Source organism: Sinocyclocheilus rhinocerous, unplaced genomic scaffold, assembly GCF_001515625.1.
Source record: "Sinocyclocheilus rhinocerous isolate Xijiao unplaced genomic scaffold, SAMN03320098_v1.1 scaffold1127, whole genome shotgun sequence".
NCBI classification, from domain to species: Eukaryota; Metazoa; Chordata; class Actinopteri; order Cypriniformes; family Cyprinidae; genus Sinocyclocheilus; species Sinocyclocheilus rhinocerous.
The window spans coordinates 119411-143061 of record NW_015632463.1 but is presented as its reverse complement, the minus strand read 5'-3'; the positions used below and the strand labels follow the sequence as shown (position 1 = coordinate 143061).

General features: G+C 38.6%; 1 protein-coding gene and 1 pseudogene across 1 annotated transcript; both read right to left on the bottom strand.

Moving 5' to 3' along the window:
* Window positions 1-1715: 1715 nt before the first annotated feature.
* LOC107742379 (procollagen C-endopeptidase enhancer 1-like) lies at window positions 1716-7568 on the bottom strand (annotated as a pseudogene).
* Window positions 7569-9596: 2028 nt separating this feature from the next.
* Window positions 9597-22418, bottom strand: per1a (period circadian clock 1a). The gene is made up of 21 exons (XM_016555276.1): window positions 22256-22418; window positions 20422-20914; window positions 19108-19361; window positions 18901-19022; window positions 18608-18809; window positions 17429-17620; window positions 16806-16884; window positions 16609-16715; window positions 16370-16523; window positions 15704-15947; window positions 15469-15577; window positions 15225-15360; window positions 14925-15043; window positions 14562-14738; window positions 13989-14306; window positions 13088-13899; window positions 12793-12927; window positions 12535-12712; window positions 12162-12345; window positions 11605-11755; window positions 9597-11260 (listed from the first exon to the last, which is right to left on the bottom strand). Exons 2-21 carry the CDS (start codon window positions 20724-20726, stop codon window positions 11057-11059), a joined length of 4182 nt encoding a protein of 1393 aa, XP_016410762.1. The 5' UTR covers window positions 20727-20914; window positions 22256-22418; the 3' UTR covers window positions 9597-11056.
* Window positions 22419-23651: the final 1233 nt, after the last annotated feature.

Below are 23651 nucleotides of genomic sequence, written 5' to 3'. Positions count from 1 at the left end.
ATTAATAAAAAATGAATAAATACATAATAATCATATAATTTGAAGTTTATTTTTTAATCTATTGTTTGTTTGTAATATTGCACCCTATTGTTCATGAAAATGCAATATGAAGTTAACACTATTCACTGCTGGTCTCATCCTGGGTAATTTGAAATGTATGGACTCTAACTACAGATGCTGTGGATGTTTTGCCACTTTACCACTCTAAAATGTTCTAACTTGGCTGGCTGAGTAGAATTACTGTCATCCAACATTGTGCAATTTAATTTCACTGTGTAAACACAAACCCATAACCCAGTCTTCAGATAAGAGATGGTAGAGTGGCCCATTGTCGTCAGGGAGGACACAGAGAGGACAGACAGGATACAGATTCCCTGGTTACCAGACACAGGACAAGAATTAGCTTCATTGTGCCTTTGCAAGTCATTATCCGCTTTAAATTAGCTGACATGTTACGGAGGTTTTTTTTTTTTTAGAGAACTGCAGTAATGAAGCTCTTTTTGAGGTGTAAACACAAACCCATAACCCAGTCTTCAGATAAGAGATGGTAGAGTGGCCCATTGTCGTCAGGGAGGACACAGAGAGGACAGACAGGATACAGATTCCCTGGTTACCAGACACAGGACAAGAATTAGCTTCATTGTGCCTTTGCAAGTCATTATCCGCTTTAAGTTAGCTGACATGTTACGGAGGTATTTTTTTTTTAGAGAACTGCAGTAATGAAGCTCTTTTTTGAGCAGAGTCTCTGTAAAAATGTCAGCCACTAGATGACACTAAACCCATGATTTTAGTTTCAAAGAGTCCCTGGCCCATATGCAAAAACATCAATCATCTTTTCCTCTTTTCTAGTTACAGCACGAAATAAAAATGAATGAATATAAGAAGACGTTTCAGTGTAATCGATCAATCAGTGTTTCGAAAATCGTCAATAAAACCGCTTGTGAATAGTCATAACTTTAATCTCGTTGTTTTGACTTTATTCTAAAAATATTCTGGCACTAAAACGCTGCCATATTTACTAAATTACTTAATGCAAACACACTCTTGGCACAGCGGCCCAAAACATAAAAAAACAGAAAGAAAAAAAAACTACTCGCTCATTTTAGTTGTAATTATTTTAATTTCATTTCATTCTCCAGGCCTTTTTTTCAGCAAATTTATTCACAATGTCCTTGGTGTTTAATTTAAGGCTTTGTGTATTCTCAATGGAAAGAACGGCTACTTTCGATAGTCTTTCGATAAAAGATAATTAAAATGAAAGAAAGAGAATTAAAACAGTGCAGGTGTCGCTGAAGCTAGATGTAATACAGTTGAGCTAGCTACCAACTTCAGTTGTTGTTTTTTTATTAATTATTACTTATTTTATTTGGCCGTGGCCATGTAGTATTTATTAATATTTTGAATTAGCTTTTATTTTTATATTTTCAGTTTTCAATTTTGACTTTTTTTTTTGTTAAGTTTTGGTCATTTTAGTACATAAATCTATTTATTTCAGTTAGTTTTATTTAATTTTTATTTTAATATTAACATTAAAGTTAGTATTATACAGCAATAATATATATTATTCTATTTATTTTTTATCTATCTATCAATAAATGTAATAATGATTTAATATTTTAAATATTTATATAATTCATTTATTTCATTTCAGCTTTATTTCAATTGCAGAAAATGATTTAGAAGAATGATTTAAAAAATAAATAGTTTTAGTTAACAGTCACATCAATGAAGCAATGGCAATAAGCTATTCTGTACATAGAAAGAGAGATAGGAGGAGGAAAAGAAAGAAAGAAGTGTTATTGTTGCCACATTATCAGTTTAGTATGCGCTCATGGTTCATGTCAGTGTCGATAGTGTATTCTGGACCAAAACCAGCTTTTCAGTGAAAGGAAAAGGCCCATCCCAATAATACAACACAGACTAAAGTTCAATGCAATAATGTGTTATATAAATCCTGTATTAGAAGACATCATAAATTACAAATATATTTTGTGACATCTCTGTGTGTATGTTAACTTGTATGAAAAATATCTTCACTTTACAACTACAAAATTCAGTTCTGAGTTGACAAGTTTGAAACACACTATAGCTAATCAAAGCACCGGAAATTGTGTGTGTAACTTCCTGAGCATTATATTACAATGCCAAAAAAATACCTCTTAATATCCAGACTAGTTTTGGGCTGTTGACTAATCACTGTCCATTGCTTTCATCTGGTGTCTTTGCTCTGAAGGTTGATCGTGCTAACATGGATCTGAGTGATCAGATCAGCATGCCTGGTTGTTGATATTGGTCAGTATCTTGTGGTGTGGGGCTTTGTACAGGGCAGTGAAACTACCAGGAGTGAGAACACCACGGCCTTCCTCATCCACATGACCCATCAGGATATAGTTTTGACCTAATGAAGAGATAATAAATCAGTAATTGGCTGATATGTGAGAAATTAATGCGGAATAATGAACAAGGAATCTGACACAGGTTTGTATTTATGTGCATATGTAGCCATATACCTCTGCGCAGCAATGGACATTTCTTGCAGGGCATCAAAAGTTTGACAGACATGGTTTCTCCAGCTTGGGTGATGGTAAGACTACCAGCCGTGTAGGCCTTAATTAAGGACACTGTTGCCTGCATACTTCCACTAGGTCAAGGAGTCAATGCTGTCAGCTTACCGGTGATAACTGAGAATAAGAGAGAGAGAGAGAGAGAGAGAGACATTGAAACAAACTGAAATAAAGAATCACTCTTATAGTTCACTGCTTTAAAATGAAATTATATTGTTTTTCTGTATTATATTATATTACATTATGTTATATTATATTATATAGATCAAAATGAATTGAAAGAAAGTGAGTATATAATGGCAGAATTGAAATTTTTTGCTAAACTGTCCTTTCAGACATACACCATTCAGAAATCTGGGGTCAGTAAGATTTTTTTTTTTTTTTTATTCAGAAAAGATGCATTAGATCTAATGTGACCGTAAATACATAAATTATTACACTACAGCAGATTTGTATTTCAAATCAATTCTGATCTTCTAAACTTTCTACTCATGAAAGAATCCTGAAAAATAAATCAAGGTTTCTACAAAAATATTAGGCGGTACAAACAAACGTTTTCAACAATAATATTAATAAATGTTTTATGAGCAACTGAAATGTTTAAAAGTTGTTAATAGTTATTAGTTGATAAAACAAGAAAATACTATTTCAATCTTTCAACCCAGAAATGTATTATTTAATTAAATGTGTACTTGTTTCTTTGTAATTAATTATAAAATGTACTTGCAGTGCTTCTACACCACACATCAGTGTAGGTAATGACTTACCAAATTCACTAGGCACAGAGTTCAACATCACAACATAAATATTCGTATTCTGGGAAACAGTTATATAAAATAATATAATATATTGGAAAATATCCCAGATTCAAGCAAAGAAAAGCCATGTTTCTTGAAAGGTTTGTTTCTTTAATGACTAGTTAAATGACAGAAACATTTACAAAATCAATAAGAAAGTGCTTTCAAAATTCCATAAAGAACAAATCTGACCGGTTTTAAAAGTCGGGAGGCTTTTAAAAGGAACGTAATAATATAATTTAGCTAAACATAGCCTACATCATATTGCTATATATAGGACAGACGTTCAATTTTAGCTGCATAATTAAACACTGGATTTTTGTGTATTACTGCATTTTAATAGCAAAATATTCATTAGTACATTTAATATAACTAAGTTATATAAATTAGATTTTTTTAAATAATTTTGTGTAAATATACAAGTTTGATGTTGTCACCCAAATTAAGATGGCAATTTGTTCAAAAACCTTTGTTTTTGTGCCAGAAAAATGCACAAGTGATATAAATTACATCATCGTATAGTTATATTAAATAGATATTCGCTTTCACAACCAAACAGCCTCACACACCGCGGCCTTGAGTGAGCGGAGGCCGGCTTGAGTGAGCGGAGGCCGGCTTGAGTGAGCAGAGGCGGCCGGCGGATTCGACGAAGGAGCGTCCAGCGGGCTTGCGGCAACCACATGTGACGACCCCGGGCTGGACTCCGCGTCGTCCACGGTGAAATCCACAGTGCGAAGTTGATGTATTTCCTCAGCGTCCAGCAAAGATCAGCTCCAGGCATGACGAAGCGGATATCGTCCTCTTTTGGAAGGCCAAACAAAGTAGTTTCGCTTACACAATTAAACACAGCGCCTTCACGACATGGCGGCGGCGGCAACAACAATACTACAGCAAGAATAAAAGTTACGCATTCTTTCTTTGCGTGAACATTTGGGCGGCATTATGCAAATCTTCCCACATCGTGACGTAGACATGTGGGGGCGTGTTTGAATGAGCCGTTTTAGGTAGGCGTGGTTGACTTAACTTTTATAAAGAATATCTCTTTGGATTTGAGACTTTAGTCTTTGCAACTTTACAGATCTTCTTTATGCACCAAGAGCTTGTAACACTTCAAAGAGAAAGGAAAAATTGAAATCGCATCATATGACCCCTTTAATGAACAGGCTGCAAAAAATGTCTGGCGTGCCGCCACCTATTCAGTGTTGAAATATTAACTGAAAACGATCAGAACTGTAGGGTTATGTTTTTTCCTGACCATTTCCGGCTCCACTGTTATAAGCCAGGAACAGCTGATGCCCACTGGATAATTTTTCTCCGGCCAATTGGGAGTTTTGATTGTGCCCTGAGACTTTGTGAGCTTCCCGCCACAAAACTGGTGCTCTGAAAGAAAGAGAAAATAATTTCAGAGAAAAGAAAGACAATCGAGGCTACAAATATTCACTTTCTAATATGCATAATAAGCTCAAGAAAAGTCAAAACAAGAAGTTTCCAGAATGAAGTATTTTCTCTGTCCACACTGAAAGTGAAAATGCTGACAGAACCAGAGTCAATCACAACACGTTTGATGTTTAGTAGTTGATATGTTTATTTCACCATCCACATGTGGCTTTCCTCCATTGAAGTAGGCCAGGAACCCTCTTCCTCCTGTTCCTGAATCTGATACCATCTCTACCATCATGGTGTTGGATGTGGAAATGAGAGCTCCAGGCCGGAACGTTCCACAGAAACGCCCGAGCTTCTGTACCATGTTAGAGTGTCCGTTATACACATCCACATAGTCGTAGCGGCAGAGAGGATCCGCCTCCAGGTCAAAAATCCTGAAGGACAGCATGACCACATTACCCTCTGGAACCTAGTAGAAAGAGACAGAGATACTTAAAGGCTTTTATTCCGGGATACGACATCCCGAGTGTGTGGAGTGTGAACTCAAAGTGAACTCACTGTGATGTACCAGGTACATTTGCTGTTGGGTTTGTAGAACGATGGGAATCCTTCACTGCCCACAAAGCCTGAGTCTCCAACCAGATCACCGCCACAGTTAAACACAGGCCTGGGAGAGTGAGGAAGAGCGAAAGAGAAGGATTTCTGGTGACTATGAGGAAATACTGAATGTGTTTATATTGCACAATAAACACAGCTTTTGAGAGGTGAGTCAAAAGCTTGACCAAGACATAATTTGCAGGAGACATAATTTCACAAAGTACAAACAGATGCACAGAACTCCAAAACTGAATTATGGGAGGCATCCGGGCTGAGAATACTGTCTTTTCCAACCAAAAACTATTAAAGACTGTTTTACAATGTTGTAATTATTCACTGCATAAATAAAATGTCAATGTTTACAGCTTTCATTTTTATGTCATGTGAAGCATTTCAGTCAGAGAAAATTAAACTAGATAAATGACAGAAACATTTACAAAATCATTAAGAAAGTGCTTTCAAAATTCTATAAAGAACAAATCTGACCGGATTTAAAAGTTGGGAGGCTTTTAAAATGACCGTTATAATATAATTTAGCAAAACATAGCCTACATATTGCTATACTTAGGACAGACATTCAATTTCAGCTCAACACTGCATAATTAAACACTGGATTTTTGTGTATTACTGCATTTTAATAGCAAAATATTAATTAGTCAATTTTATATTACTAAGTTATATAAATTATATTTTTTATAATTTAGTGTAAATATACAAGTTTAATGTTGTCACCCAAATTAAGATGTTAATTCGTTCAAAAACGTTTGTTTTTGTGCCAGAAAAATGCACAAGTGATGTAAATGATGTGAAGTGATGTACATCATCATAAAGTTATATTAAAAAGATATTGTCTCATTTAAGTAGCTTTAAGTTAGTGTTGCAAACTTAGTGTTAAGTTAAGTTAGCAGTTGGACTGTAGTTTTGTTGTACTTTAAATTATGAGTCTGGCAGGCTACATTTTCAAAGCTGTTTCACAGAGGCAGACACTTTTATTCAGTGTTTATAACTTCACAGGCAGTGTTTCTGAGAGCACTGAGAGCTCAAAATCCCTTTTGAATGTCCTGAAATGTTTTATTTTGATAATATTCGCTGAAGTCTCATATAGACTTAAACTCTATGACATTGTAAAATAAAACGGAGCTCTGTTGTGATGTAATGGTGCAGGGCCAGAAAACTCCAAAAGCCTGGCCATTATGCAGTCACTCCCACAGACCCCGTCTGAGACAGATTCTCTTCACTCAGCAATATAGGGATGTTTACTGCATGGTATAATTTCAGTGACCTTTGCAAATATTTACTGTGTTAATAAAAATGAGGAAGTAAATAAAACTGATTTGCCATACATAGAAAATTAGAGCTACTTACAAATGTCACAACCAATTAGAAAGAAATTATGCATGAACATATTTCAGTTTTATAAATAAATCAACACATTTAAAGGGACAGTACACCCAAAAACTTAAACTAAGGTTTTTTTGTTTTTTTTTTACTTTTTTGGCTACTTTGGGTACTTTTATTGTATGCAAAAGAGCAGCACAAACATTCTACAAAATTTCTCCAACAAAGACAAAGTCATATGAACAGAAATTGCATTTTTGACTATTTCTGCAACTACAACAGCCTAAATAGCATAAAAAGTTTTCCAAAATTTCTGCCCAAAAGGATGTTGGCCAGATTGCTCAGTCTAGTCATTATTTAAGAAATGATCCATCTGTTTTCTTCAGTGAAAGCAATGACACTCCCTGCAAAGGAAAACTGGACCTGATGCAGGGTAAAGCGACCTGATTCACCCTGAAAATACACTAACCCAAGTACTGCAACCCTTCATCAGTCTATAATCAATATTCATGAGAATACATACAGTACACACTCTCCATGTGTTTGAGGCAAAAATGACACTTACTACCATAAATAAACACTTACAAATATGTGCAAGCTAGCAAGTTTAAACAGCTGCTGCAGTAAAAACTCATGAGGGTTTGTAAAAAAGGTTATTTAAAGAGCTGTTTTGACTTGCATGCTTAGCTCATCCTCATCCACAGCCCTACCGCACACCTGGTGTAGTTGGTGGTTTGACACAAGACCCCTCCAAAACTCAGAGACAGAAGAAACCCCAAACTCCACACAGCAGTCAGACACTCCATGTCCTTAGCATTGAGATCCACATACAGATGCAGCCACAGGACACATGACACGGAGAGGAGGCGGAGGTTTGGAGGGCGGGATGCTGAGGAAAGAGTAGAGGGAGTGGGAAAGTGACGCTATGGGGGGGACTAGCAGGCATTCGTTGCATCCAGTGGGGACATAATTACTGATTATAATGACTTATACTGTCTTTTTACGCGTTGTGTTGCATATTTCATAAAGAGAAAGGAAAAATTGAAATCGCGTCATATGATCCCTTTAAAGTGCTTTTGGGAGCTTGACAGCTCCTGGTCACCTTTCACTGTCACTGTAGGGAAAAGAGCAGCATGAACATTCTTCAAAATATCTCCTTTTATGCTCAGTGGAAGAAAGAAAACAGGTCTGGAATGACACGAGGGTGAGATTTCTGTAAAGGAAAAACTCTCAAAAAGAGTTTAAAAGGGTGTTGATATGAATGAAAAGTGAACTGCCATGCAGAACTGACATTACTCATTACGCAAACAGCTTGTTGGGATGAAACATGCCACTACAGTCATCTCCTCTCTCATTATGGTTTGAATAAGAAACAATCTATCACACAATGTCAACAACATACAGTTCCTTGCTTCTCAGGTTTTTCAAAGAGGTCTATGTAAATATTCACAGAGATTAACTAGAAGAGTTTACAGAAACCTGACAGTTTTGCTACTCTGGACAGTTTGAGATACGGAGACGAGAGTCATGAGACAGTCTGAACTGCATTCTTGAGCTGAGGGAAACTACAGATTTAAAGGGGTCATATGATGCGATTTCAATTTTTCCTTTCTCTTTGGAGTGTTACAAGCTCTTGTTAAACCGCATAAACACATTTCATTACACCAAATACACAAAATAATGTTCTTTTTAGTAGCATCATATGACCCCTTTAAGCTTAGGAAAGTTGGCAGAGAAAGTGGAATGCTCCCTTTCTCCTTATGTCGCCTTGCTCAGACACAAATACACGCATTCATATCAACAACCTGGGCTGTGAAAATTGTTTGCCTTTGGAAAATGAAAGAGGAGTCAAAATCTTGGAAATATTTGTTTTGGGTGAAGATAATTCAAGCAATGTGAAAACAATTGTGGATGTTGCTAGATATGTTACTACACTATCTAGTGGCTAAGAAAAACAATTCAGTCAAGTTAAGGGGTCATATGATGCTGCTAAAAAGAACATTATTTTGTGTATTTGGTGTAATGAAATGTGTTTATGCGGTTTAAATCTTTATAAAAGTTAAGAGTCAGCCACGCCTGCGTAAAACGTCTCGTGCTAACACGCCCCCACATATCTACGTCACTATTTGGGCTGCGTTATGCAACTCTTCCCACATCTTCACGCAAAGAAAGAAGGCGTAACTTTTATTCTCGCTGTAGTATTGTTGCCGTGGCCACCATGTCTTGAAGGCGCTGTGTGTTTCGTTGTGAAAGCGAAACTACTTTGTTTGGCCTTCCAAAAGAGGACGATATCGCTTCGTCATGCCTGGAGCTGATCCGTGCTGGTCGCTGAGGAAATACATTAACTTCGCGCTGTGGATCGCCGGATCGGCTTTCAGGTGGAGGAAGTGGAGTCCAGCCCCGGGTCTTCACATGTGGTTGCTGCAGGCATCACAATATGGTAAGGGGCGTAACATTTCCGTCACACGCTTGATTCGGCCAATCACAACGCACTGGATAGCTGGCCAATCAGAGCACACCTCGCACGTTTCAGAAAGGCGGGGCATAGAGGAGAAACAATAATGTACAGTATGTGGAAAATAATGTGTTTTTTAACCTTAAACCGCATAAACACATTGCATTACACCAAATACACCAAATAATGTTCTTTTTAGCAGCATCATATGACCCCGTTAAAACTATGAGTTTATCTTCTATTATATAGCAGGGAAGCTTCCAAAACAGATTTCTAAAAACACATTTATTTTTGTTCAAAGTAAAAAAAAAAAAAAATTTACAAGAATGTTTAAGTAAAACAAATGATTGACTCCAGGTCCAGCAATTGTACAAAATTCATTTCCAATTCCTGCACATTCAACAGAAGCTTTAAACTGAACAGTACTGCATGTAAACTGATTGGGCCAGTCTGCTTTCACAGAAAAACTTTTGAAAAACCCTCGCAAATAAATCTGAGGGCAACGGGGAAAAAAAGGGAAGTAGTTGTCTTGTTTTTTTAAACCATAAATTAGGTTTATAAATAATGCAGTCCTGCATTTGTTGTGGAACTAAACAAGACACTAGCTCATCTGAGAGGCTTTAAAATATAATTGTACCGCTCTTAAAAATAAGGGCAAATGAACTGTCACAACAGAGCCAAATTTTATGGACTTCAAAAGCTTCTTAAAATGAGTGCAGTGATTCAACACAGCACACATCAAAATACATATTTACATTTTCTTTTTTAAACCATATCCTGTTATTCTGATATGGACAAATAAATAAATCTTTTAAGGCTACTAGAAACGAATGGGGTTTGTGATGCTGACATGATGGACCGAAACAACATAAGTGCAACAAGAACGCAAATACTTTTAGCACACAATTGTAATTTTGAGCGTCATTGCATTTTGAATGTCTAAGGCAGCAATTCAAAACCACAACATAAAACAAACATTTGAAGGCAACTTGTCCCCTTGAATACTGAGGTTAGTTACTTTCACAGTAACGCAAAAAAAAAAAAAAAAAAAAAAAAAAAAATATGTACAAGCTGGACAACGGCTTGCAATGTTTTGGCAATTTGTCTAGAAAATATTTCTGGCCTATCATGCTTCTTTTCCACCAAAATACTTTGCGTTCTGGTGGCAGACGCAGTTCTCGGCCAGGAGAAATAAAATGCAAATTAACCAACTGAAAACCAACGTTATTACATTGCTCAATGAGACTGTCAAAGACATCAACATTTCCCTAATGCAGTGTTCCTGGTTACAGACCAGAAAGCTTTTAGGGTCAGACTGGAACCTATTTTTCACATCCACAATTTCCGGGAACCTTGTGGAAAGGTTCGAGAACTGACACAGGCTGGAAACCCATACTGCAACAGTGTAAGTAAAAAAAAAAGGCAGAGTGTCAGACCACATCTAACTTCAAACTTGTGTGAAATTAAAACATAAATTCCTCGTCCCGTTCTATAAAGCTGGAATAGGAAAAGGTCACACGGTGTCATGAATAATTATGAAACAGTGCATGTCATAGGATAGATAATACCATGCAAACTCATGAATAACCTGGAAGCAGAACATAGTGCAACAACAACAACATCCACCATGTGCAATAGGTTGACATTCAAAATGTGCTCCTATAAGCTACGAAAGTTTTTTGTTCCCTTCTTCCTTTTATTATTCAGAGGCCTGGTTATAAAGCTACAAATTATTCGTAGTTTTAAAGAATTATGTAAAAATGAGCCATACATTCTGATTCTAAAACTTCTACCCTTTCAACTTGGTCCAAATTGAACTTGGTCCCAAAAGTCTATGAGGCAGGAACACAACCAATCACTGTCCAGCAGTCCCGCTTCACCTTCGCTGATGATGTCCCTTCCACCTCCTCCATGGCCCACTTCTAAGTGCTTGAGCTGGTCTGATGGTCTCTCTGTTCATTATCAGATGAAGGTGGGCTCAAGGGAAAGGCTGTTTCAGCTGTGATAAGTTTATCTTGTTGTTTGGCCTCTTCTCTCAAAACCATGCTGAGAGCCATCTCATGAAAGTCCAAATCGAATGGAGTAAGAAACGAGGAATCTGGGGGGGATTCACATCCTGTGCAAGACTGTGAAGAAATGAAATAACTTGCACGTAAGATACATAAAATAGCACTACTGCATGTTAGCATGCTGCTAAGCTAACAATACTTTAAACGGCATAAAAATATTGAGTAAAATAGTCATTTTTAACTAGATTTAACTATTTTTTTTCAATATTGTTCAGTACACTACATATTTAGAGTTGGCAGAGCTTGTCGCAAGGCATTCTGGGTAATTACCTCATTTTTTAAAAGATACATGCAGTGAGAACTGCAATAGAATCTGCACAGAACTAGAAAGCAGCGGAATTTTGGTACCTACTTTCTGAAATAGCCTTTGTGTTTTTGTTTTTTTGTTAAGAGCTACTTACTGTAACATTGATGGCCTTTGGTAGGCAGCCGGTTTGAAACCAAGGGTGGACCTGAGTTAACTCTTTCTTCTGCTCCTCAGTAAAATGAGGCTGATGCTTCTGAACAGCTTTTAGGGCGTCTCTATCTTCTTTCAGTACTGATTCTCTGTCTCTGTACACACACACACAAATATAAATGAATGTCCTCTTCTGGCATAGTTTGTGCTACACTAAAATCTACTTCTATCAAGTATACAAATTTGTCCAGTGAGTCATTTATATTCCCACCAACATCACATTTTAATTATGATATCCAAACTCATAATTAGGGACTTTAACTCAGAATTAGTTTCACCTCAATCAAGTACACCAGAACCAAATAATCAAGGTCTTTGGACATGATTTTTGCTATTTGTAAATAACAGGCAAAGGAGTCAGAACAGAGTTGGAATTAAACTCTTAGAACTAAGTTTGCTTAGATAGATTTCCAGGAGTTTTAGTCAAAACAAAGCCGATATTCATTTAGGTTAGGCTAGAATGCGATTGGGCTACTAAGCAATCTGGTAAAATGGCCTTACTTGACGGGAATCTGGTATGTCATCATGACTTTGTCATCTGTGTTCGCCATGAGGAGCCAGATGGGGTCCTGTAGGACAAACTTTATGAACTGTTCCCCTCCAATATCTTTAGATGCTGGTTTATGATTGTGATCATTCTCTGATGAGTCAATGCTTCCAAAGTACTTGCTAGTATTACTGCTCCCTGAGATCAAAAAGTCCAAAGAAAAAAACAGGCATGGTTAAAAACAATCAGTACAATTCTTCAGAATTTCTCCATTTATGTTCCACCACACAAATAAAGTCATACAGGTTTATAATGATATAAGGATGAGTATGAGATTTGTGTGATCTATAACTTTAAGAATAAAGCATTCATGAGTAAATTACTCACTAGTTCCACTTCCAGATGTGCTACACCCATTCGATCCAGATCCGAATGACCCTGATCCTGATGACCCGGAGCCTGAGGCAGCGGAGCCGGTGCCCGAGCGGGAATCCTCTTGCAGCAGTAGGTCCAGCATGTCACTGGAGGTCGACATGGCATCCTGGTTGGACTCATTGACTTCAGACTAAAGGAAGTTAACTCAAAGTTAGCAAAGAAGCTAGGTAATGAAAAACAAATGAGTTTTTAAAGGTTCTTAATACTTACACTGTCATTGAGTTTGCCATCTTTGGTGTTGCTGCGATTGCTGGAATTTTGCACCACAGTCCCGTCCCCTTGTGTTCCTCCACCCCCTGGGGGTGGAGTCTGTTGCATAGTGTCCGTTCGGTTGCTTTGCAATTCCTCAAGTTGTAAAAGATTGAGCGGGGAGGACATTGAGTTTGCCATCTTTGGTGTTGCTGCGATTGCTGGAATTTTGCACCACAGTCCCGTCCCCTTGTGTTCCTCCACCCCCTGAGGGTGGAGTCTGTTGCATAGTGTCCGTTCGGTTGCTTTGCAATTCCTCAAGTTGTAAAAGATTGAGTGGGGAGGAGCATCGGGATGGAAACAGAGGAGATCCAGACCCTTCCCTCTCGCCAGCCTGTTGCCCAGTGGACTGAGGTGTGCTGGAGCGAGACTGCCCATGTGGCGCAGTATTGGTATTTACTGCTGGCACTGATGGAGAGTTGGGGAAAGTGAACAGGGGATTTGGGTTGTAGAATTGCTGGGGAATCATTGTAGGCATGGCAGGATTCATTTGGGAGCCCAATGGATTGAACTGTCCCATTGCAGGATTGAACGATGGTAAACCAACAGCAGAGGAAGGGAACTGACCCAAGGGGTTCATTTGGGCAAGCAGTTGCCCACCGAGCTGCGAGTTGGCTGGGTTCAACTGTGGTCCTATATTACAGAGTTGTGGAAACATATAGTTGGGCAACATGAAGGTCATGACTGGTGGCATCACTGGAGGAAAGCCTTGCATGGGGAATCTAGGGACTCCCTCTTGCAAGGAATGATCTGTTCCCATTTGGGGCATCGAGAAAGGTGATGAAATGGGGAACATAGGCATGTAGCCTGGGGGAAAGGAGTTCATCATGGGAGTACCGCTAGTCTGGGATGCCGCAGATGGTGGCCAAGAAGTGGAAGATTGCTGGACTGGGGGGAGGTTGGGTCTTATTGCTGCAGGATTGGATCCTCTATAGGGGCTAGACCCAGAGGGGGAGGGACTGTCTGGTGTGTTGCCATCTACTTGGTGTTTCAGTCTTTTCCCTCCTCTACCATGCCGACGACTGCTGCTGTTGCCCACAGAAGGATAGTACTGGGAGCTGTTCACTCCTAGACGGCACAAGCCAAATATTAAAGGCGAAGGTAAAGAAAGTTAGACAGACAAATTCAACCTGTGAACAACTCTACAATGATGTTACCTTTTGCCCCAGGTGTAGACGTGTGTCTGCGCTGTGGTGGCCCGCTGGGTTGGACCATCCGCAGATGGCTGATGTCTCTGAAACGACTGAGGAAAGCTTGCTCTTCTTGCTGGGTATGGGCAGATAACACCGCCTTTGTGAGGCCCTTCCCTGTATTACCTCCACCTCTTCTCTCCTTTTCCTTTTCTTTCTCAGGAACAGCAGCAGTGGGGGACACGGCCTGCTGGGGGTTCATGGGCATGGGAGAGGTGACAGAGGTGGGTGGGGCTGATGTGGAAGGTGTTGGGGTTGTTGGCGGCTCCTCCATCATAACAATGTCTGGATGTAGATCAAATAGAGTAGATTGTTTGCTTTGAGATTGCAAAGTCTGTCATTTAATGGAATATAAGACAAACCATGTATATAGGCTATGATTATATATTCAGTGGCATAAAATGGTCTTTAAAATTACAATTATATCACTTATCGCAATTATTTCTTGGGCAATATATCGCACAACAAAAAGTTGTTATCGTGACAGGCCTACATGTATATAGGTCAATTACAAGATTAGCCTGGAAAAAGTGTTCAGACCTGATTCAGGCGGCTTCTTGTCACCAACGTGAACAATGGTGCTGCTAAAACTACACAGGGAAGTGGCCGAGACAACACTTTCAGCCTTGCAGTGCAGAGCCAGAGGGGTTAGGGGGTGTGCTGGTGCTGCAGGGACAACCTTCGAACCCTTGGTCACCACAAGAGTCTCTGCTATGTCTAAATGGAAGAGTGAACTTTAATTCCATACATTTACACACAGAACATACACAGTTATTAGCTGATACAGAAAGAATACCAATAGTGGTTGGTTGTATGAGTCTGCTTCGTTGTCTCTGACTTTCTGAATACTTATAAGATGTGCTGGGTGAATATCCCATTATCCTTTAGCAATCCTTTACTGACCTTCAGCTGCTCCAGCTCCTTCCCTTTGTTTATCATCATCAGAGGTAGAAGACGTGGTACAGGAAGATGAACCACACTTCCTCTTCACTGTGCCAGGGACATTAAAGCTCTCCAGATATCTGAAAAAAACAGTGAAAGAATGAGACCATATATCCAATACACACACCTTACATACTATACTTATCAATTATTATTCAATCTTCACCTGTCTTTTCTCTTTTAAAATAAGATGGAATTGGAGAAATAAAAATAACAGCACACAAATCCTTTTAACTGGTACAGGCGGACACACAGACTCACCTTATGATGTTGTCCAAACAGTTGATCCGCTGGTATGAGTAGGGCAGCTCCTTCCTGGGTGGACTGGACAGCGCTAAACTTGCCAGACCTTCTCTAGCAGAGGCCTCTGCTGTATCTGCTGCATTTGCCAGTGCTTCTAATATATGACAGGAATCATGTCACTTCAAATGTGATAACAAGCATGTGACCTCAGGCTAAATAGATAAAGTCAGGTCATTATTATTGACATATCAGCAATGTTTACCTAAGCTACTCTGTTTGAGAGCTGGCGGCCGGTTTCGGGAGTCAATGAAGACCTGCTGTCCATTGGCCTTTACCATATGCATGTCTTGACAAATCTGCTCAAACGTCATCTAGAAAAAAATAAGGAAATAAAGGTTGACACATTGCACGTTAGTGTAAGTTGGTGTTTATTTCATTATGTAATGTTCAATACTGTTATGTGTACATCTGAACTGAAAAAAGATAAACTCCCTTACTGGTTTCCTGGGCTTGATCTGGTCCTCGGAAGCATGTCCGTTACTCTCAGAGGAGGAAGTGGCACTTTGCTGGTGCTCGTGCGAGCCACTGCTGCCCAGGCTGCCGTACCCCTGTGAGCTGCCAGCATGAACGGGCTGCACCAGGACCCTGTGGATCAGCTCATTGAGCTGTGGCACATCTGGGGACATGGTTCTCACCTCCCCGTCCTCCAGGGCAGTGAACACGTCCTCATTCAGTGGACTCCTACAGAAAGGAAGGGATGGTAGATAGGTTTTGTGGGACCACTTTAGGGGTTGAATGGATCGTAGTTGATCCGTACGGTTCAGCACGCATGTGATCCGTGGATTAATTGCAAAATTTCACCATAATAGAGTGAAACGTGTTTACACACTCAAGCGATTTTAAACCATTCCAGCGCAAGAAGAGGCGAAAGAGAACTTGATTCGCAACTCGCGCGCCGTTTTCTATGCGCACAGCCGCGCACACAGGAAGAGAGGCGCGTTTCAGACTGAATCCTCTTTCGCATCAACTTGCATTTGAACAGACATATACACATAAAATTATGACAAAATACCCATCTCGACAATCATTCTGGTAAACACAGTCAGTTATGTCTTAAGTGAACGAAAAAAGCCGAGAAAGATATCGGATGTGCAGCCACTTACGTTCGAACTTTGTGGCGTCCCACTATGAAAGCCACCTTCCTGCTCCAGGGGTTGATAAAGGATGACCAGCTGGTGTCGAGGGTCAAGTACTCCCCACTTCGTGCACGCATGCGCAGGGGCGAGTGGTCAAACGGCTGCCCTGCAAACTGGAGAACTGATGAAGGGAAACTATATCAATGAATTCTGCTGCACACATATACACCATTGAATCGTGCCTGTATCCAGAATGAGCTACTCACTTTTTTTGTGAATGGCCACCATAAGGAGTCTATCTTCTGGATGCAGGTAAATAAGCACCGGCTTCCCAACCAAGTCCTGAGGCAAGTAACCTAATAATGGCACTGCCCTGCAAATGAGAGCAAAGGAGGTTTATGCAGCTGTTCAAAAGAGACATAGAGAGTAAACATGTGAGACAGCTCTAGGCAAAAATGCAAACCTTTCATCAATCTCTTGGAACAGACAGTTTGGGGTGTGACTGGTGGTAAAAATTCTCTTGTCTGCTGGGATACGAGGTGCTTTTAGGTAAAAATACGGAAACACATTAGAACAGACACAAAAAACAAGAACCAAGTGCAAAGTATGCTTAATTAAGTGTCATATTACACTTATATAAGGGTGATTGATTTTTCAATTACATGCACGTTTACTAGTGCTTTCAATAATTGAAGAGACAAATTAAGAATGTTATTTTTATTTTTTATTCTTATTAGATGAAACAGTGAAAAAGACCTTCTTTTTTTTTCAACATGCATATTATTTAAGTGTTAAGATTATACTTTCATAACAGTGAGACAGTTTCAGATTTCTAACACACCAAGTAAACTACCAATCAAAAGTTTGGAGTTGGTAAGATTTTTTTAATGTTTCTGTAAGAAGTCTAATGCTCGCCATGGCTGTATTTATTTGATGCTGCTTAATATTTTTGTGAAAACATCATTTATATAACTAGTTTTTACTAGCCCTTGCTGATAAAACATTAAATCCAAAAAAATGTAAAATCCTACTGACCCCAAACTTTTGAATGGTGAAGTATTTGACATTGACACAGTCTTGTTTTACCCTCGTAGCCGGAGTGCACTCTCTCAGCGATAAGGAGGCAGCAGGGCTCAGGTTGGGATGTATCGGAGTCCCTCAGGGTCAGCTGATATGGCGTGAGACGGAAGGGGTAATACTTCACTTCTCCATCGCTGTCCCAACCTCTGCTGATCCGACAAAACATTGACTTTTCCTCGGTACAGTCCGCCTGTGAGGCTGGACACAAGAGGCTTTAATAAATACTCATTTTCTCAGCATACATTTGGGCAACCTTTAAAAAATAACTACAAATTTTAAAAAGTTTTTTTTTAACTGTTTTTACCATTATAGCGCATCCTAACTAAGTGAATTTCATGATTGAAGAAGTAATTTTTCAGTTGTCTATAACAGCAAAATGCTGTATGAAGCAACAAAATCACAGCCAATCAGAACATTTTTTTATATAACTCAGATTGTATTAGTCTGAAAGAAGAAAAACATATACACCTAGGATGGCTTGAGTAAATCATGGGCTAATTTTCATTTTTGGTTGAACTATCCCTTTAATACATTATTAAAGTTCTTATTAATATTTTGAATTAGTTTTATTTTCCTTTTTCTTTTTAAATTTTAGTAATTTTGTTGTGCGTTTTTGTCATTTTTATCCGTTTTTGTGTTTTTTTTTAAATATGTCTGTATTTTGTATCTGTATATCTGTTTATTTCAGTTTATTTTTAGTTATTTTAGTACTTCACTGTAAATTAAATGGAAATGAGACATGTTGCCTTTTTTTGTTTGTTTGATTTTTACTTTTTATTTCATATCAGTTAATGTTAATTTCTTTTTAAGTAACAGGAATACCTTTTTGTCAGAACAATGGAAGAAGGTATTTGGGAAACCTGTTATTATTTTCTGTTACCAATTCCATTTGGTACCAGTAGGGATATAAAAATTCCATATTGCACCTTTAATATACACCTTTGTGGGACACTACTTTTGACCAATAAAGTTTCAGTACTATACCCATAAAACAATATGCCTCAGAAATACACCCCCATCAAAATGTCTTGCAGTGTGCCAATATAAACAGCTGAGGACAAAAACATGTGCCTGGCAGCTTTATAACAGTCTATGGCGAATAAAACGATCTGTAACTGATTTACAAAATGTACTGTGATCTCTGCTTTGTTGCTATATTCACAGAGTCAATAAACTTCCACATACTAGTGCCTGCGCAGGAGGACCACGGCGGCAGACGACAGGGAGCGGTGCTGCTGTAAAACGTGCTGACGTCCTGAGGTGCGAGCAGCTCCGAAAAAACGGCTCCCTGAAGCCTCTCGGGTTTACAGCGCAGCAGAGAGGCCGCCTGGGATGAGATGTACACCACTTTACCAGAGAGGAACGACACTGCCACAGAGAACGTGTCCTAAGATAGAACAGAGAAAGAATGAATGCGTTAGATTCTTCTGAAGACTCACAACCGGATGTGTATGATTAGGTAACTTGTCTAGTCATACCGTGTTTTGAAGGGTGTACTCTGACGTAACGTTGTCTAACTCTTCAATAGTAAACGACGACAAGTCCAAACAACACCCATGACTCTCTTCCACACTCCACTGATGGTAGTATTCTTGATTAGCTACAGATGAACACAACACACCCTTTTATTGGCACACACATGCTGGTACAAGGAAATGCAATTTAAGTTTCGGTTTTCTACTCACCCCGGACTTGTTTGACACAGTTAAGTGCGTACTGCAAGGAGGCTAGGGTGCTTGATCGCCTCTTCCTGCGCCATTCTGCTGGCACGCGGATCTTTAGCTCACGCAGGGCTTTCAGCAGCTCTCTCTGGGTCTCCAGCCGGGCTGGCTGGTCACCGCTGGGTGCTTGGGACGTCGGCTGATCCTGCTCCGAGCTGCCACTCAAAAGACTGTACGAAACCGAGCTGCTAGGAGGGGAGGGACTGTTTCCGTTTGAGCTGGGGAGAGACATTTTAATGGGTGAAATTAGCCAGTATTTCTAATACAATTTATTTATCTATCAGAAAACAGGATTTCACATTTCCAATTTAAAAATTAAATAATTTCATTTCAGCAATGACAAGTTCTAAAATACATGATTTTGGAGCCGATACTAGTTCTGGCCATTTCCGTCAATTAGCCAATCTGGCACAGTTATTGTTCGATAATCTTAAAATGAACATGACCAAATACCAGTCTTGTTCCTAAAAATTACTGCATGTACTATGCAATTATAATCTGCCCCAAGTGAAGCGTCATAATGCCAACGCCTCAACCAGTTCCAAAAGAAAAGGTTTTTTGGGAGCAAGTTAAACCAAACTCCTGCAATTGGTTTATTAAACTGAATGTGTGAGATATATATATAGGTCAGAGCTCCTCAGGCATACACATTGTTTTTTTTATCTCTTTGCTGACTAAAGTGGTTAAAAGACAAGTAACAGGTTTACACTCATACATTTGACTAAGATTTGTATCCATAATGACTCTGCATTGCAATGGCATTCAAGCTATTTTATCTGTATATATGTACACCCACAGTTTAAAAGTTTGGGGTTGGCAAGATTTTTGAATGTTTTAAAAAAAAAAGCCTCTTATGTTTACCAAGGCTGTGTTTATTTGATCAAAAACGGCAAAATATCATTACACTTTAAAATATAAGTTATTCCTGTGATCCAAAGCTGAATTATTCCAGGCATTAATCCAGTGTTCAATGTCACATGATCCTTCAGAAATCATTCTAACATGCTGATTGGTGCTCAAGAAACATTTCTTATCATTATTATTGTTGAAAACATTTGTGCTTAATTTTTTTTGTAGAAACCAAGATACATGATTTTCAGGATTCTTTGAGGAACAGAAAGTTCAAAAGAACATCATTTATTTGTCTTTGGCAATGTATACGTATTCATACATACAGTAAATACAAATAGACACTGGGAAAAACTACTTATAACATTAAACCATCTTCCTACCACATAAAAGTCATGTTAAACAGATTTCAGTTTAAATATCACATACCTCTTGCTTTCCGTAGTCTCTGTGGTTGAACCCTTTCTGTTGTGAGAGCTGCAGGTGGATGTTTCTCGTCCCATGTGTCCTTCGCTCTCCCTCTCGGCCGAGTCATTCCCGCTGGAGTGGGCATCCGTGTCATCCGAGTGTGTCAGCTGGGGTGCTGCTGAAATGTCCAGCCTGGGACAAATGGGCTGGCTGTTGGTCATTCCGGGAGAAGCATTGCTGTGGGCTTCCCCTTCATCCTTGTATGTTGTTCCCTTCCCTCTACGAGCGCCATAGGTCACTGGTGTTTGAAAGTTGTCATTATTCATAATGAAGCAGAATAACTGTATATATTATCTGTCTTGTGCATCTGTAAGGGACCTTCTGACAGAGCAGGGCATGGGAACTCTTTGGTTATCCTAAATATCTGCTGTGCTAAAACATAGGTACGGCCGAGAAACTTTTCTTTGTTTGTCCTAGATGTTTCTGCTTAAACGTCCTTAAAGTTGCAAAGCATCTGGTGGGAAATAATAATAAAAACAGGATAAGCAACAATTGCACACCTGAAGATATGAAGAGACATGAAAAATTTCAAGATGCACACAGAGAATAGTGAGTTCTGTCACACATTGTATAAATGTTGAGTGTTGCATTTTAATCCTGGCCTATAATGACATTAAAGAACCACACTGATATATTTACATTCACTTGTTTTGATACAGTCATTATGATGCAGTGTCCTTAAAATAATTATATTTGATGTTCAGAGCCATGTACTTAACACATTTTAAAGTGGGAGGGTCGATGAAAAAAAATGTATTATACGTGACATATTATATAGCACACAGCATGCTTTTCATTTTTTGCCCTATTTTGTGTGTGTGTTTAAATGCTGAAAACGTCTTATGTTTACATTTAGGATATAGATTCAAACTGGATTTCAGAAAGAAAACAGCACATATCTCCATTAGAACAAAGGAAATATTGAACTACCTAACTGCTCATTCCTAAAATAATCAATACGTCACTTGTTGTTGTAGTTTTTTTTTTTTTACCATTGACTATGGCAACATAATTGTAGATAATAATTTTAATCACTAGTCTTGAAGTATCTGAACAATGAAGCTTCTGTACGGCACAAAAGAAAGATAAAAACCTGTTCAGATAAAAAAAAAAAGTTCACACATGCTTTCATGGGTAACCTAAAAACACTAGATGTGTAGCAAGATGCATATGACTGAGCTGTTTTCAACGTTTCATGAAACTGAAATATTTGTAGGTTTCCCCCTCCTGATGTATTGTTTTTTTTTCTGTTTTGCTGACCCTGACAAGTTTCAGTTTTCAATGCATATACCACCAAGTAAGCTTTTTAGAATAACACTATACATTTATATAAAAAATAACGTTATAAATCCTTTTATTTTATTGAAATAATCTCATTAGTTTTGACACTCACTAGTCTAGTCCTTTAACTATGATCTGACTATAACAAACTTAAATACACCTCATATAGGGTTTTAGATGAATGCGAGCCCTCTATCTGCAGAGCCGTGGAATTACTGACATCATACAAACATTGAAAATGAGATGTATTTTGATACAGCCATGCACATTACATCTTTTAAACAGACAATCAAGTTATTGTCAAAAATACACTGGTATATAGTACAGTCAAAGGACCATATTTTACTGGTGATCAGACATCCTTAGTGCTATCAGGAAATAACAATATAGACTAAAAGCTAAATGTTTAACGCATTTTCTTTGACAAATACAGATTCAAATGTCCTTCATACAAACGATGTAAGACTATGACAGCAATGATACAACTATTAGAACAAAAATCAGCTTTTCTTACCTTATAAAAGTATTTCAGTTGCTCTAAAGTGAAGTTTAGGCTGCTTTGCAGAGCTTGTACACGGATAGACGCATGTGCAACAATGTAGCTCAGCTCAGTACTGTAACTCGGGTCTTGTCTGATGTTAACCCGTGTACGGATACCACCATCATTCTTGCTATGGGAACAAATTTCACGTGTAACGAGCAACTCCCGAAACCATCTCTCATTTGATCCTAACCTGCCATTACCCCGCCTGCAAAGCATAAACCCCGCCCCTCAAAGAGAAACTCGCGCTGCTATTGGACATGTGGGCAGGGCTACGAACGCTCGGCGCTGCTTTGTCACGTTGTAGCAAAGCCTCCATCTGAATTGTGTGGACTTGAGGGAACAACAAGACCTAATTTTCCCTTTTCCAAACCGTACTAACTGCTGTAGAGGCGCATAAGGGCTTTTTTCTTATGCTATATAAGACTAATACACTGACATTTTTTAAATAAAAGTCAAATAAATAAGGCTATGATTCTGTGAATAATTTCGTATACGTAGTTGAAATGCTACCGTTTGTAACTGCGCGTCTTCTTTTTGGTGGTTACATCTTCAGCGCACTCTATGGTTGGGAGTCGCATGCTTCGTTCCTCGTGTTGGAGCGTACTAAGCGTGTCCGTCCACCTGCCGCCGACACATGAGGGCGTGTGAGGGCCATGCCAGCTTTTACTCTGTCTCATGTTGAAGATTGCTGCTCAAATACGCGGTGGAAGTTGATCACAGCTGGACACATGTGTTAAGTGCTTTGAACACATTGCAACCGTGACAGGATGCTATTATTTAGAGGAGTTAATTATTATTCGCAATTATTAATTTCACATTTGGTCAGTGTTTAGGCTGACTATGACATCATGTATCATATGGTAATAAAATGGCACGGGATATTACAGTCAGCCAGTCATAAACTCTGGCCGAGTGATAAGATTTATTTATTTTTTAATCACCCTGAAGATGGTATTTCATGATAATAAACAGCTGTCTGTACATATTCCTGACTGTGCATTATTTGTGGGTTGGGGGGGGGGGGGGGGGGTATTTTTCTCTTTCTGCAGGTTATATATTTGCGCCAGTAGGTGATGACTGTTTTAAAATTGAGATAAAAATTGAGATTATGAGATTATTATGACATAGAAATGTATTAAGACATGCTTTTGACTCTGTCATAATCTGTCTCATAATTTCAACGTTTTTTGACTTTTGTGTTATTTGTATTATTTTATTATTTGTATATTATCGTAATTATTACATTTTTTGGTCATAATTTCGGCTTTTGTGTCAAAATTATGACTTTATGTCAGTTTCAAATATGTAATATTGTAAAATTTTATAAAATAATTTAGATTTTGTCATATTTTTGACTTTCCCATAT